Below are 16,321 nucleotides of genomic sequence, written 5' to 3'. Positions count from 1 at the left end.
CAATATATTTCAGGTGATCAATTCCAAAAAAAAAAAAAAAAAAAAAAAAAAAAAAAAAAAAAAAAAGAGGAAACATAAATCTTTAGCAGCTGGCAGCAGCTTCATAATTAAATCCAAAAAAAAAGATGGAAGTTAGAGAGGAGAATAACCAGAGATGCAGCTTCCAATGACACAGGGGAAAAGGCTTACTAGGCTGCAACAGGAAATTGTCTATCAAAATTAATTTAGAAAGATTTTCATATGATTAAAATTACCTGATGAGACTTACGTTTGATAAATTAGGAAGTACTTAATGACTCTCGTATTCTATTGGGAATTATTAACAACTAACTCGTGAAAAGATGAAACATGAGATTCGTGATAAAGATGTGGATGGAGGAAACGAGACTGACCTCACACTGGAGGTTTCATCTCTGGGTGGTTCCATCAAATGCCTGATTTGTTTGTTTTGGCAGCTTCGGGTAAGATGTTTTAGATTTTGAGTATTAGACAGGAATGGCAGTTGGAGAAGTGGAGAGTGAGAGGAAGCTCATTAAAACGGGTGGCAGTTTGTCCCTCAGCTTCAGTGAGCTCCAAACCGTGACCTGTGTGAAGGTTCAGCCTCTTGGGAGAGATCTGGCAGGTAGCTGGCAGGTGCCTTTGGGGTTTTTCCACATTCACACCCGAGTTTGGTTCTGCTCCAGCTGAATTCCATGGCTTTACTCCTGAGGGCTACAAGGTTAATCATGATCTTATGTGCATCTGTGGGTTAGGGATGCAATGACTTCATTCAACATAAAAGCCATGTTTTAAGGTAAAAGGGAAAATATACCTCATTTCAGCGAGGGATATAATGGGAGAAATCATCAATCAGGAGTGTTGTGTGCCATCAACTCCACTTGGGATACAATTATGTTTTCCCTTTCATACAGGCAAATGAAGAGACAGTGAGTTATGTCCATTATTTCTTTTGAAAAGAAAGTTTTGAGAGGAAAAAATCTTGAAATGTTACTTATTTGTGGTCTTTCCTCAGTGTCAGAAAAAGTCTAGTTCATCCAGAAATTTGTTAGAAAATATAGATTTTATACTGGAATAGGCCTCTCCTAAACCAAATAAAAATGCCATTCTTCATTCCATAAACATCTTTTCTTATAGCTTCATCCAAAAACTATTAAATCAAGGAAAGGCTCAATCTCCTTGCCAGACATTGTCATTATGACTTGCAAGCCCACTGTTTTTTCAGAAGAGAGAACCAAATTTCAGTCCTTGTTGCTTGGTTACAGCCCCTCCAACCCTCTTGGAACCCATGGGTTTGTAACACCTTAGAGAAGCAGCCATCTATAGTTTTCACTTCAATTATTTATGCAGCTGGTTGTTGATTCCTTTTTGTCTGGTGACCCCGATGAAATGTTTCACTCACTCTGCTCTCCTCCTGCCCAAGGCTTTATTCTGTTGTCCTTGGCTTTTCCCTGGGAATGCTCTCCAAGTCCTACCAGTGGGAGTCAAATACTCTCCTGCAATCCTGAATGGGCAGGACAAAAAGAAATGTGTTGCCTGGGTAACTCAGCAAAATAACCAGTTAGTCTGAGTGAGTGTGCCTGCTTATCTGCTGGGGCTCAGCTGAGCATTTGTGCATTAAAAGTGTGTTCCTTTTCTAGGGCCATGCACATCAGACCACTGAAATGTCCCAAGAAATTCTCTCTTTCTAACTGACTCATCCAACATGAATGCCCTGGATCCCTGGATATGGTCAAACCAGGTAAGATCAATGCAGAAGTTAACTTTTTGCTGGTGCTGAAGTGTTGTCACATTTTTAGGTCTGATTTTACTGGTGACATCAACCTAATGGTTTGACATCACCCGTATGTATCGAGTTAACACCAAAAAAAAAGGATTTTACATAAAGAACATAAAATTACATCAACAAACTGATTTATCCCTGAATCAGAAAAATGTTATAATAGAGTAATGTCTTTTAAGTATTCTTTAACAATGATTAACAAAATGTCAGCTCAGAAACTCAGGCAGTAAATGCAGACTTTAAAGCCACACTGCTCATCCAGTCTGGTCTTAACGAAGTCAGTGGCTGGGAATCCTGTGTGAATGCTGACCCCGGGCACAGGAACAGAATTTCTGCTACCACAGTGCCAGCATTTCATGGTCTGAGCATCTCAGTTATTGCTGTATAAAAGGAGGAGGGATAATATTATTTCCTCTCTTCCTAGTCTTTGTCTGTCTGCTCTGTTCAATTAAAGCACAAACTCTCTGGAGCAAACTTTGTTTTCCTGCCTTTCTCTGGTGCCCAGAACAACAGGGCCTCTGTGGCCTACAGCAGTGAGAATAATCGAGATTATTTCTGTCATTAATCAGACCTCAGGATGAGCCAGATTCTGCCCAGTTCCTACAAATTTCGTGGACATGCAGGGAAGTGTCCAGTGGGTCAAATGTAGATGTGAGAGACCCATGGCTGAGACTGATGCCCACCCTGTATTTACCCAATTCAAAGAAAAAATTACTGGTCAAAACTGGATAAAGTGGGAAAAACAATTTCTTTCTTGGAGAGCTGGGACAAGCTGCTGAGTTTCTTGTCAGAAGCATATTTTTATGGGCAGGTTGTAAAGATCTGAAAAATAGTGTTTATAATGGAAAGGCTGACACCATGTAAAATACATCGTTCCTCTGAAATAGCACAGAGATAATTTTTCATGGGCTTTATGAGGAATGCATTTGCCATAAAAGATCTGAAGCCCATTAGGCTGTGATGGAGACCAATACCTTTCATTTTATAGACAGAGGAAAAATGGTAAGTAGAAAGGCCCCAAATTATAATCTTGTTTGATTTAGATATTAATTTCTTTATTCTTAGCAGACAGAGAAATGATACGCTCAAGTGACCTGATGAATCTCTTAATACCCCGTCCTCGCCCACCCTGTAATAAACTCAGTTTTAGCACATAAAGTTTTAATGAAACCTGTGTGGAATGTCTACTTTGTTAAATTTCACATAACGATCTGTCAATTCAACATTTGGAACCACAAAATGCCTTTGCATAGAGCTGAAATTCTCTAATTACCATTATTCCCCTCGACTTTACTGGCACAGGGAAATTTGCCAGCAGAATTTCTAAGAGAAGGTTTTGGAGCTTTCAGCCACCATTGGGGAAGCACAGACCTTTCTGTAGAGAAAGATCTTATAATGATCAGCCTTTGTAATGACCAAAAAGAAGAGAAAAGAAAAATGTGAAGGAAAAGGAGGATAAGCTGAAAGGTAGAATTCTAAACCACAGAGGTTTTGACTATATGACATTTCCAATTGAATATCCCCAGGCAGAGGGGACTGTGTACTTTTTCCACATTGCTTTTAATCTATTTATCCCCTCTTTTTTTCAGTACAGAGCCCAGGAGCTGAAGTGAGGAAGGAGCTGTGTCTGTGGTGTGGGAGTTGCAGATCAATAGGGCACGATTTACAGCTCCATTATAACTTTCCACTAAAACCTGGGTCCCGTCGCTACTGGTGGAGTTTAAAAGCCATCTGTGAACTTCAGCAGGGACTAACCAGGGCCCATAACCATACTGGGCTGCTGCAATTCCATCCTGGAACCCTGCCAGCATCTGCACTTTGTCTGGGTGAACCAAACAAAAATCACTCAAACTCGTTTCGAAGAGAATAATTCACTGGGCTGATTCTCAGAACCTGCAGCTTTAATGTTTTAAGAAAAATATAATATAAAAACAGACACAAACCTGACCTGTTGGTTCCCACCAAGAGAAGGATCTCCTGTTTGCATTTTCAGCTGCAAACTCGAAGAGGGAAGCCTGGAAGGTTTTCCTAAAATGGCTGAGCACATTCAAATGAGGCAAGCACACCCAACAGAGTGAAGAGGTGCTCGTAAAGAACTTTCCTGAACATTACATAAAGTATGAGCCTCTTTAAGTATTTTCTTTTCATCCACAGTTCTTGGATAAATTAATAAGGCATTTAACAAGCCATTAATGAAGCAGGAGATCTTTTAAGCAATGAAAGTATGAACTTCAAGTGGACAAAACTGTGAAAGCAATTGGTGAAAGTGAAGTCGCTGGAGCGAGCAGACCAGAGATTCAGCTGGATGATCACATATCTTGCTACAGGTATCACCAACCTATCTTTAGGCACCTTCTGGAAAAACAGTTCACTGATACCAGCTCGATCAGCCCAGGAATTTGTTTGATGTGCTTAAGAGATTGGTAACAATAGCTCCTAACGTGACTGCGTTGCGAGGTGACAGTGTTTCCTTGGAGACAGTGAATCCATCCAGCCCCGCCAGGATCCCGGCAGGTTCCCCCCTCTCCAGAGGCCGGAGAACTCCCTCCCTGTGCCCGGGCAGAGATGGGAAGATAAGCTCTGCCTGTAGACAAATAGCCTTGTGCAAGATGTGAGGATTTTATGCAGCAGCGAGACATGTCTGAAAGGTAGGAGGGTGCAAGGAGACATGAACCTGTAGTCATTGCACAGCTGGCTTGACATGCTTTGACAACGAAGATAGAGTTACAGGATTGAGTGTCTTCTTAAAATGTACCAGCCTGTATTGCTAATGGAGATTGTTGTGCAGAGAAAACAGGAATTCAAACGGGGTTGTTTTTCTTGGTCTCACTGCCTGATCGCTGAAAGAAAAAAGCTGTCCCAACAAAAATGTTGAGTTTGTTATGAAAAGATGTGAAAGGCACATGGAGTGAGATGTGGGCTTTGTATCGTTGCAAGTTGGATCCATGAGGAAAATGTTAGTTAATATGCTAGGAATGTATCATTATGGTGATAGGACCTAATTAAGTTAATTATGTCTTTGGGGGGGCAATTTTATGAAGCATAAAGCAAGATAATTGATGCTACAGCTATCAGCAAGGATGCTTTGTAGCTGTAACTTACAGGTGTGTTTGTCACTAAATTATGCTCAAAAGAACCGCTTCAAAATGTTGCATAATGTCTCATAAAACTCCTATAAAAATAATTGAAAGGTAATAGAGCATGCAAACACTATGTCCATATCTTCTACTATCCTAAGTTCAGAGAGTTCTCATAATAAATGTTTGCATACAAGCAAAGCTGCTCTGGAGCAGTAAATTGTGTGCTTTTGAAATGAAGCACAGCCTGAGTTCTGAGTTTGCCATCCTTTAAATACTTCCACAAATTGTGTCAGGAAGTTAACCCTGCAGTTCATTTATGTGGATGATTTTGGCATTTGCCATTGACTGGGACAATGGAAATAACTGGGTGTTTGGAACCTGGGAGCAAATATTTATTTGTGCAAGTGGTTTGGGCAGATCCAGAACCAGCTCTCTCAGAGCCTATGCAAAATCAGCAGCTCTGACCTAGTGATAACAAATCTTTGCTTTGGGAGGATTTATTGCTCTTTTCTTAGTTTCTTTAATTTGGATTTTTTTTCTATTTCTTAAAGATGATCTTAACACACACTTGGTTTGGTTCCTTTAGAATGGTCCAAGTTTTCACTTCCATAGTAGCAGGACTGAACAAACTTTGCTGCTAAATCAGAACCTGACCACTGAGATCAACCACCTGGGAGCAGGGGCCTTCCCATCAGATATGGGCTGTGATTTGGTGGGATGTAGCAAGCACCACAGGAATTCTGACTCTGGATATGTGAAGAGTTAGTATAAATATCCCTACTACTTGTTCCCAAACCTTTTATCCAGGGCATTTCAGATCTACAGGAAAAGCAGAGAAAGCTAAGCCTGCTCGAGGATGCTGATTCCTGAAGAGCAGCCAGGGATAAGGCTGTGGGAAGCTAGACCAAACCCCAAAACTGCTTGAAAGGCTGGGACAAAAAGCCTTTCAAATCCCAAATGCAAGAGTTTGCTTAAAACCTCCTTTATCTTTGCTCCTCTTTAACTGAGCTTCCCATTTTCTGTGCAGCAGAGCTGAACCTGTGCTGGAGAGTCTCAGATGTTTGTTTGTCGAGGCTGCTGTTTTATCAGGAGAAAGGAGTCCTTTGGCTGACAATCCTTTTTTAACAGCCAAATATCTAAAATGTACCCAGGAGGGATTTTTCACTCAGTTTTTCACTCAGTGTCTTTCACTGGTGTCATTTCAAAAGTAGCTCAGCTTTAGCTCTTCAAAGTCTTTTGTGGGCTTTTAATGTATCCTGCACTTAAAGGCAGCTGGACTCAAATGTACTTGCACTGCAGTCAGGAAACTTGGAGCATTCTGGGCTCCATGGAAATGTGGCCAAGGTGTCAGGGAGAGGAGAAGCATTTCACAGCCACACAGCTGATACTGACATCGTGGTAAGGTGGGACTTTGATCAGGGAGCTCAGCAGTGCACGATTTTCCAAGGTATGGCCTGATATCTCCTCAGTCATGTTCTGAAAAATGCAGGAGCTGTTCTGTTCTCATTCCTGACAGTTTGCAAAACATTTCAGACCCTGAATTCCTCACTGGGACTTCCACTGAGGAGAATACATAAAATACAAAGGGTTAGCTATGAGTGCTTCCAGTCACCCCACAGTCTGTGCTCCCTCTTGTCAGTTCACATGGAGCACTCCAGACTTCAAGGTGCCTGCAAAGAATTGTTTGGTACAATTTTGTGGGGTTTTCTTTAATTATTGAGATTAAAAAAATGCTGTACCTGGATTTGGTGTCAGTGGCAAAGCTGTAGCCATGACAGGAACTGGACTGAGGGCCAGCCTCAGCAGTTAGAAGCTGGTCACACCAGGTTTTTCCCCCCATTACCTTTTGAAATTTCCTTTCCAAACTCTATAATAGAATTCTTAAAATACAGTCAGGTACCTCTGCTTAAAAGACATCATAAATACTCCCCCACACCCCCCAAAAAGAGGGGGAATGGAAGAATGCAATTTCCACAGAGGGTTTCCATTAGTGAAATTAATTCTTCTCTCCTAAGAATTTAGGTCTATGATTTATGATAACCACCAATTTCTCACTGCAGGCGAAGTGAGAGGAAATGACTCAGCCTGGACAGACATCATGAATCTAATTTTTTTCCCCTTAATGCTTGACATAATCTAGTGTGCTGCTCCCAGAGGTGTCATTGGAGATTCATATCCAGCCGAAGGGCCTCACAATCAAGGCAGGAAATTTTGTTCCTTTCATGTATTGTGCGATCTGTAATTGCTTGGAATTGCATCCTGCCTTGTTCATTGCCAGTCCTTTTGCATCAATTTTGCAGCAAAGTAGGAAGGCAAACAAAGCAAGGGAGAGAAAAGCTGTGTGGCACTTGCCCCCCCCCCAAAAAAAATCCTTTTGTGACATAATGTGGGGATCCAGCTGGTGCTTATTAAACTCAGGCAGTTTTGAGGTGAAAGATGTTTCTTTCTGTCACTCTTTCCCATGGAAATCTCACTACCCACCTGATTGGGGAAGTCGTATCCATCTCACTTTTTTTTCTGGAACTCTGTGTTTTATTTGCCATCAGCAATACAGAATTCTGTGAGTGGGTTTTCTGCTGGGAGATCAGGATAGATATCATGTTAAATGGTTCAGCTAAAATGTTTTATCCCACATTTCCAGGGACTGGGAGTGTATATTCCTGTCTCAGCAGAGGAGGTAGTATCTAGCTGAGAGGAAGGTAGGTTTTGAAAAGTCTTGCAGTTATAAATAGTCATTTGAATACATCTTAAAAGATCACTTCCAAACTGAGAAGAATAACAGACCTTTTCTTAAACACAAAAGAATTTCTACATATTTCATATCCAAGATAGGACTAAACAAGAATTCCCAGCACTCTTTTATTTTTCTGGCCTTTTTTTACCATTGACCCAATGTAAATTCTCTTTTCACGGGGTTGCTGTGTGTGAACTCCTGCTGCTCTGTAACACACACACCCCACAAGGGTTTGTTTGCCTTGGGGTGACCTCAAAAGTGTCTCAGTAAATAGCTGTTGTTTTCCAAAATGCTGAGCTCACACAGCTTCCTCGAAGTCACCTGCAGTTCATGGGGGCTGGTTTGGTCCCATCAAAACCCTGCCATGAGGCACGAAGGGAGGAGAGCTGTTCCTCAGAGCTGTTCTTGCACAGTTGCAGTGAGGTCAGCAGGACACATCTCCTCAGGAGGGTTTGCCAATAATCTCTAATTGTACGTTTTAACCAATGTTCTATTTAGCCTGTCTGCTACTCTCACTATGAGAGCTTCTTTGCCTTCCTCTCCAAACCATTTTAAAGCTGCATTTTTATTCTGTATTTCTGCTCCTGATTCCAGTTGTTTTATGATGCTGACTGACAGCTGAGACTCCCTGGCAAGAGCTCCCTGAGCCTGTACAGCAAACAGCAAATTACAGTGCTGGGTGCACACCCTGACTAAATTAAATCATTGTTTTCAAATATTCCGTGGTAAATTCCTAAATTGCAGCTGCCAGTCTGCAAGTTCTTGAGTCCCTCTGAAGCACAATTAGAGCAATTGCACCATTTGGGGTATAGAAAATGTGCTTTTGGAAGTGTTCCTAGGCAAGCAAAGCACACAAACACACAACTTCAAGCTGAAGGTTGGACTTGATAACCTTGGAGGTCTTTTCCAGCACTAATGATTCTATGATTTGAGCACTCTATTAAACAAAGTTCAGCTTTTCTCTGGCAAATACCTGAGATTCCCCTGGAACCTGTTCAAGAGGTTAAAATAAATATACTAATATTAGTAAAATAATTAATTAAAACTCATGTACAATGAAATAAAATAAGTGACTGAGGTATCTTTTCACCCAACCTGGATCCCTAAAAGCAGGGCTCTCCTGGGTAGAAGGGGACACATCAGGCTGCTGAACAAGTTCAGCTCTCAGTTTTCTCCAAGACTCAGTTTTTCTAACAAACTGCCAGTAAATTCCTCTTTCTGATGTTTGGACATATCTGTGAAAGCCTCCTGTGTGCAAAGAAATGCTGCTCAGGTGAGAGGTGAGGGGATTGCCCATGATTTGGCCTCAGGATGTGGCTGTTGCCTGCTGGCAAGTCCTACCCTGCCTGACCTGTTCTGTACTTTCTGCAATTATTTTCTGTAATTATTAAACAAAACCAATAAAATTTGCATTTCTCTGGACAGAATCTACACTGGCTTAACATCTCCTCTCTAGTTCCTCAGGTCTGACTACAAGCAATCAAAAGTTCAAGTCCTATCCCACCTGCTGCTCCATCCTTAGTGATGCACGCAATATTCCGTCGGGTTTATCCCAAAACAGAGGAATCCTCGGGCAGAACTGGGATTCCAGGCTACCTTCCCCAGTAAGTGCTGGATTTTCCAGTCTGATTGCAGGTTTGTAGAAAAGAGACATTGACAAAGAGGAGCTAAGGCAGAAACCTCTTCCTCAGCTTTGAAGTGGTTTTTGTCCACCTCCTTTTATCTTCCAAAACTGCAACAGAATATAAACAAGATTCCATTCTATGGGGTCAGCTGTGGCAGGGGGTTTGCCTCAGCCTTTGAGCTCTGTGCACCAAACTGATGCCATGGGCAGGTGGGTAATGAGCCCTGAAAAGGCTCTCTCCAATATTTGAGCCAATTTATTGGAATAAACCAGGATGAGCTGTGGCAAACTCCGCTTAACTGTGAATTCCCACAGCATTTACCAGCTCCTGGATATGGCTCTGACTGGAGGGATTTCTGCTGTAATAAGGCCAGAAAGTAAGAGAAAATACAATGTCAAAAACCTCAGGAACTTTTACTGATTCTTTTATATCTTTATTTTGCTTTTTTTTTTTTTTAAGCTTCCTTCTGACTCCTTCAAGTATCTTGGCTGGTGTGACATAGAAGAACACAGTGTTCAGGGAAATCAGCTCCACTGTCCCCGAGTGAGGGAAGGTAAAGACCAAAAAGACACTTTGACATTTCAGCCCTAACTCTATTTAGTCAAACAGTGCATCCTTAAAAGTTAGGAGCTTAAATCATGGAGTTTGCCATTCATTTGAAAAAGGGCAGGATTTCATCCCACAGTGTCCATGCTTGCTTTTTTATTTCATCATTACGAAATGATCCTTTGTAATTTCAAAAATGAGAAACAACTGCCAGAACTGCAAATTGAAGAATTTTAGTAATAATGTGGTGCTGATTACTTCTCTCAAAAGTTCATTAACATTTGAATGTTCAGGATGCAGTAGCCATATGCCAAAGAGCCAAACAAGAAAGCAAGAGGGAAACTCTGTCCTGCAAACAGTGTGTTTTAAGACAATTGTCTCAATTTCTATCTATTGACACACTCAAGAACAGAGTATGAAAGATGGGTTTTAAAATCCAGTATTTGCATGTTTGGGAGTAAACAGTGGAAAATTTCCAGCCTGCCCTTGCTTTAATTAGGAATTTGAAGATGTCCATAGCTCTGAACATTTCATTAAGTCTCCAGTGTGTGTCTGTCTTTCTACAAATGAGGTTTGAGTGGGGCTGTTGGTCCCAGCTGCAGTTGTTGTCGCTGCTCTGGAAGTTGCAAACATCTTCCTTTCTCAGGCCAATCAAAGGCTAACTCACAGCATGGGAAGGAATAAGAAGGATTTTAGAACCCAGATCCTTATGGACAACCCTTCAGAAATAGTTTTCATTCTGAGCTGTAGCAGATCTGTCATTTACCAGCCATGCACAAAATCATCACGACTGTAGATTGCTGGCTGAATTACAGGCCTGGAAATGGTAGAAAAATCTTCACAGTAATTTATATCTCAGAAGCCTGGAAACTTACACACCTATAATATTATATCTATTTCTTAATTACAGAATCTTCCCCGCAATATATATATATATTCTCCCAGCAAGTGACTAAGTGCCAGTTCTGTATCACATCCTTAACTGTAACTCTTTCTCTCTGACCAGGGCCCTCAGAAGAAGAGCTGTTTTTCAGAAAAGAAGAACATACTTTGAAAAAAAGAAAACAAGTAACTGACACAGAGAAATGGGAAAAGAGACTGCAAGAGAACTGGGAAAACTGTGCTGTAAAACTTTCTCATTAACATTTTGTACTGGAGTTGTAAAGAAGCCAAATAATGATGTGCTGGCTGCTCACTGCATTTAATAGGTTCAAACCTGGTCTAAGGAAGGTGTCCCTGGCTAAGGCAGGGGGTGGAACTGGATGAATTTTAAATTCCCTGCCAACTCAGACCATTCTGTGAGGACTCTATGAATATTTATATCTGGCTGCTGCACAGCACTTTGGTGCCAGATGAGTTTAGAAGCCAAACCCATAAACCACGATCACTTGGTCCTGCTCCCTCTCCCCACACACACTGGTAACCCCTCTCACAGAGGAAGGAGGGGCTGGACACTAAAATTCATGCTTGAGAGATGGTTTCTTTCTTCTTTACTTTCAAAGAATTATGGAGTCCATTATTCTGAAATGAATTTGGCACTTGGTACCACCATTACAAGAGCAGCAGCATAAAATAATATATTCTCATTTTAACTACCTCTGACTAATTCTATATTTAATTATATAGTTATTACAAAGCAAAGGGGGAAAAAAAGTGCTTTCTTTTATTTTTTCCTTTCCAGGAGTTGAACCTTTCATTCCAGGACCTGGGTGATCTTTACCAGGTGGAAAACTTCAAAAGAATCCTCAGAAGATTAATTCGGGTGGAAAAGCTTTGGTTGGTGGACAATTCTTTGACAGACCTAAGTGCCATAAGGTTGCCAAGGTAGACAAATTGTCCTGTTTCTATTTTTATCTAATATGATAGAAATCAAAATTTGACTTAAGTGACAGCTGGAGCAGGCTCTTGAGAACTGCCAAATCTGCTCTTTTGGGGGGGATTGGATTGGGAATCCATCAGTTCATTGCTATTCTGAGTTCATGTCATCCCTGGGCTGCAAATATCCAGTGAGGAGATCAGATGATGTGCCCTTTATTCCTGGGGGATAATTAATGAGTCTTGTCAAGTTCAGGGAGATCTGTGCCAAAAGGGGAAGTTGTTGAGCACAGAAGGAAACTCTGTGAAGAAATGGTGGAACATGACCCAAGCAGAGAGGCCAAGCATGACCATGACAACTATAAATACATTTTATAATCCATCTGTTGCTACTCTGCTGTTGTGTGTTTAGGGGTATGGAGAGTTGTTATACTGAGGACAGGAATAATGATGCATCTATTGTACACCATGAAGTTGGGAATATGAAGTGCAGGGATCTGATCTGGCAGTCCATGATTAGGCAAAACCAGCACAAATGTAAAACTAGCGTATAAAACCCACCCCTGTTGTTGGGATTCTGTCCCAGATGTGATAGTGATGCCATACACTTTGTACTTTACAGATGCAGGGAGCTAAATGTAAATAAAAACCACTTTACATCCTTCAAACAGCTGCCAAAGATCCCTCAGATTCAGCACTTATCTCTCGCTGAAAATAACATCGCGACCCTAAGTGGGATATCAGACTTCAGATCCACTCCACTCGAATCCCTCGTACTCAAGAGGAATCCCTGTGAGTTCCAAGAAAGATACAGACAACTGTAAGTCTGACCTTCTCAGGGCTAACAAAAGTGATGAACACAAAAATGTGTTTGTCAGAGAGTTTAAAAGGAATAAGATCTCAAATCCAACCAGCTTTCTAAAGAAGCTTTTCGTTTACCCATGGTTTCAACTACCTGAAATGCTTCAGGAACATGGGTTAGTGAGCCATTATGTGATAAAAGTCCCAAAATATTCAGAAAGTGCCTATGATGCTTTTTAATGGCATGACTGGCAGTCCTGGAATGGAACTAAGTCCATGGATCAAGTTTAGAGACAGTGAGCAGGGCAGATAAATTAGATTCCCTTTTATTAATAGAAACTACCTATTACTCAAACTCTCTTCAGTCTCATTGTATCCCTGGTGGATTCTGCAAGGAGCCTAAATTGCATTACATGTCAGAGGCAGAATCAGGAGGATGTCTTGAAAGATGGGAGCAAAAGTAGGAGAAAATTAGGTTCCCTTCGTTTGATTTTTCTGGATTCCCTCCTGTCCCTGTGGCAGGGCTGTGGAAGCTGCTCTGCCTCGAACAGCCCCCCAGTGAAGATTGTGTTGCAGGCTTTGGGGTGTGGTGGAGACTTAACAGAGCAGCCTCAGACACTGGAAATGGAAATTCAAATCCAAGGCATTACAATCCTAGCAAATGCAGGAGAATATAATCTATTCTAAGTCTCACTCTTAGAAAATCTGCATGGTTGCATGGTTTTCCCCCCTACAAACACAGCCCAGTGTTGATATTTTAAAGATGAACCTTGCAGGGTGTGTCTGAGATGGGATACATCTCTTCCCATCGCTTCCTGGGAGGGGGGAAAAAAGAAAGGAGAAGTTTAAAAAAAGTGTTTAATGCAACTTTCTGAGTTTCCAGTATGTTTTCCCTTTAGTCTAGTGGGCATCCCCTTGGCAGTGTGGTGGTGCTGGTGCTTTCCAAAGGCCTGGAGGCAAATATCAGCATGGAAGTGAAGTACATTTTAAAGGATGGATTTCACATTTTATGTGCATATCAAAGGGTCCAGGAGAACAAAAGCAGAAAAACACCTTTTAACAATTCCTAATTGTGCTTCTGCTCTCAATCTGCCAGTTCTTAGGGCAATTAAATATTGGTATTATTTGGTATTATTCTGGTATTATGTTCATTCTCAGGGTTGGAAGACAGATTCTTTAAGTGCTTTATTGAGTCTGAGAATATAAAAGTGGTGCAACAGAGTGAATCTGAGAGTTTTAATTAGCTCTTTATCAGATAAATTCTGCAACAAATGACAAATCAAGATTTCCAACAACCCAAATGTATTTTAGATATGTTTGAATCTACTGTTTCTTTTTTATCAGCGTCTGTTTTCTCAACATTTCCCAAGATTATTTAATCTCAATTTCTATTTTTTCTTTTGTCTCTCTTTAAGTGTATTCTCCAATTTGCCAAACCTGAAAATACTGGATGGTATCCCAAAACTGCCAGAGGACTGTTCCCCCCCTGATGTCAGGTTTTTTTACAGGATGTGTACTATACTCTAGCACTGTATTTGTGTAGGATCACAACTGTGCTACAACCACCTTGCTTAAAAGACATAATAAATCCTGCTTATGGAAGTCCTTTTTTTTTTTTTTTTTTTTTTTAATTTTTCTGGCCAAAGAGATATTGAAACAGAAATATAACATTTCAGAGTGCATTTGTGATAGCACAGACTTCAAGTAAGTATGGATATGGATATGGAAATAAGACACAATGGTATGCTGAATATCATGGGTTTGTTGTATTAAAAATATTGTGTGATTTTCTCAACTAGGAACTCAGTGTAGACAACACCTCACAATTACTGACTCCTACTGCATTTAAGTAAAACACATCCAAGTTCAGACCCCAAGTTCACTGTGGGAAATGACACAGGGATGAACACCCAAAGAAAAGGAAAACAAATCCCACAACTGAATAAAAGAACCCACCCAGGTCCAAGTGCTCTTTAATGAACTTTGTACGTGGGAAAATCTGAGCCACCCCAATCATTCTGACCCTTAGAAACAAAAAAATAATAATTAAAGAAGGTCTTGCTGTGGAGTTTGGTGTGGCCAGAGAGCACTGGGGAGGTAAATCGTGAAAAGGAAAGGAGTCTTTTGACTCACTGCTGACATTGTTTAGGGATGTCCTGTTGCTTAATAGAGGATCCTCAAAGCAAAGCCACAGGAGGGAAAGACCTGTGGAAGCCGAAAAGGGATTTGTAAGGGCTCCCAGGAGATCTGGATGCAATTATCTTTGAGAGGTATCTGTCCTTGGCTTTGACTGATTTGCTGTTCAATTTTAGGGGTTTTTTTCCCAACCAGCACACAAATAGCTGTGCCACCAATGGTGCAGGGGAAGAATGACAGAGTCCTGGGAACGAAGACAATTAAGAGAATTGCCTGATTCCAGAGACATCAATAAATTCTCTGCTGTGTGTTGGCTGCAGGGGCAGGTTGGTTCAGTTGCAGGGAGGAGGAATGAGAGCTCAGCCCTGCAGGGCTCTGCAGTGCCATGACTTAGCAGCAGAAAGGTCACACAGCAGCTCTAACATCTGTACTGCATCCAGGCAAGAGAAATCACCAGCTTGGAAAGTTTCCAGGCTCTCCCTTAGGGCTCTCCTTACCTCTCCCACAGCTTAGCAGTCAAAACTGGTGATCAAAATATTGCATGAACTAAATCATAAGATTCTGAAGGTATTGCAGGGTCTAGCTCAGAGGATTTTCTGCAGCTGTGACAGGAAAAGGCAATGGAGCACTGCAAAGAGATGTCAGCTTGATGGTCACTCTCAGGAAATATTCTTGAAATTCAGAGAAGCAGAGCAGTATTTACATGCTCACAGGGCTTGATAAGCAGACCTGGCCAGTGGAATCCACCCCAGCACTGGGAACAGAGCACACTGTGCCAAACCCCTTCATAAACACACCCCAGAATCAGGAGGGAAATTCAACAACACACAGCAACGAGCTTGTACAGGTTCAGAGAGACATGATGTGGTTTACACAGAAACAACAAGGCAACCAGGGCTCTGAAACAGGGAGACAGAACATCATGTGCTATATGTGACAAACTGGTCCAGAGAACAGGAATCTTTGCTGTGGAAGGGATAAGAACAGAAAACATGACAGCTTTCCATGGAGTGAGGCTAGTGGCCTATTTCAGGCCTAGAAATTAATCTGGAGATAGTTTAACACAGTAATCATTATCAAAAACCATTGTTGTGTCTGGGGATGGAGGGGTCAACACAGAGCATTAAATACATTCCTCTCAGCTGAGGATGTGTGTGAGCAAACACCGTGTTCTTGGAAATAAGGCAGGGAGCTAGAGCAGAGGGGAAACAGAGCCTGAAGGACCACCCTCACTGACCAGCCTACCCTCACTGACCACCTTACCCTCACTGACCACCTTAGTGTACACCTCACTGACCAGCCTACCCTCACTGACCACCTTAGTGTACACCTCACTGACCACCTTACCCTCACTGACCACCTTAGTGTACACCTCACTGACCACCTTACCCTCACTGACCACCTTACTGACCCTTACCTGGCCAAGCCCAAGAGCAGAGAGCAGCTGGACACTGCTGTGGGGCTGTGTGACTGGAAATGGGAAACAGGCTTTTCCCAAAGTACCAGACCCTAAGGAGTGCTCAAATCAGCAGTGCTCAGATCACTACACAAAGCACTCGAGGACTAGGCTCTCTTCCCAGAATTCAGCATCAGAAAGTGAGGCTGAGATGGGAAATTGCTCCAGTCCCCTGGGTAGATGTTCCAGTTACCAGCTCCTGGTAAAGTTACCACCCACTTCTTGCACGTGCAATTAGGAGCTGCTCGAGTCTCTCCTGGGAACACGCCCAGGGGCTCTGCTGTTTAGACCTCAGTGCTGGCTCAGTCACGACAGAAAGGCACAGATGCTGATTTATTCTTTCCCAAC

At 41.8% G+C, this 16,321-nt stretch overlaps 1 protein-coding gene across 1 annotated transcript; it reads left to right on the top strand.

Annotated features, from left to right (window-relative positions):
* The first annotated feature begins 341 nt into the window (after nucleotides 1-341).
* Nucleotides 342-13,983, top strand: LOC116448924. Its single transcript, XM_032119984.1, has 8 exons — nucleotides 342-461; nucleotides 4,004-4,107; nucleotides 9,051-9,198; nucleotides 9,679-9,772; nucleotides 10,772-10,890; nucleotides 11,447-11,589; nucleotides 12,203-12,400; nucleotides 13,797-13,983. Exons 1-8 carry the CDS (start codon nucleotides 342-344, stop codon nucleotides 13,906-13,908), a joined length of 1,038 nt encoding a protein of 345 aa, XP_031975875.1. The 3' UTR covers nucleotides 13,909-13,983.
* The last annotated feature ends 2,338 nt before the right edge of the window (nucleotides 13,984-16,321 follow it).

Source organism: Corvus moneduloides, chromosome 10, assembly GCF_009650955.1.
Source record: "Corvus moneduloides isolate bCorMon1 chromosome 10, bCorMon1.pri, whole genome shotgun sequence".
NCBI classification, from domain to species: Eukaryota; Metazoa; Chordata; class Aves; order Passeriformes; family Corvidae; genus Corvus; species Corvus moneduloides.
This window is presented reverse-complemented; position numbering and strand designations above follow the sequence as displayed.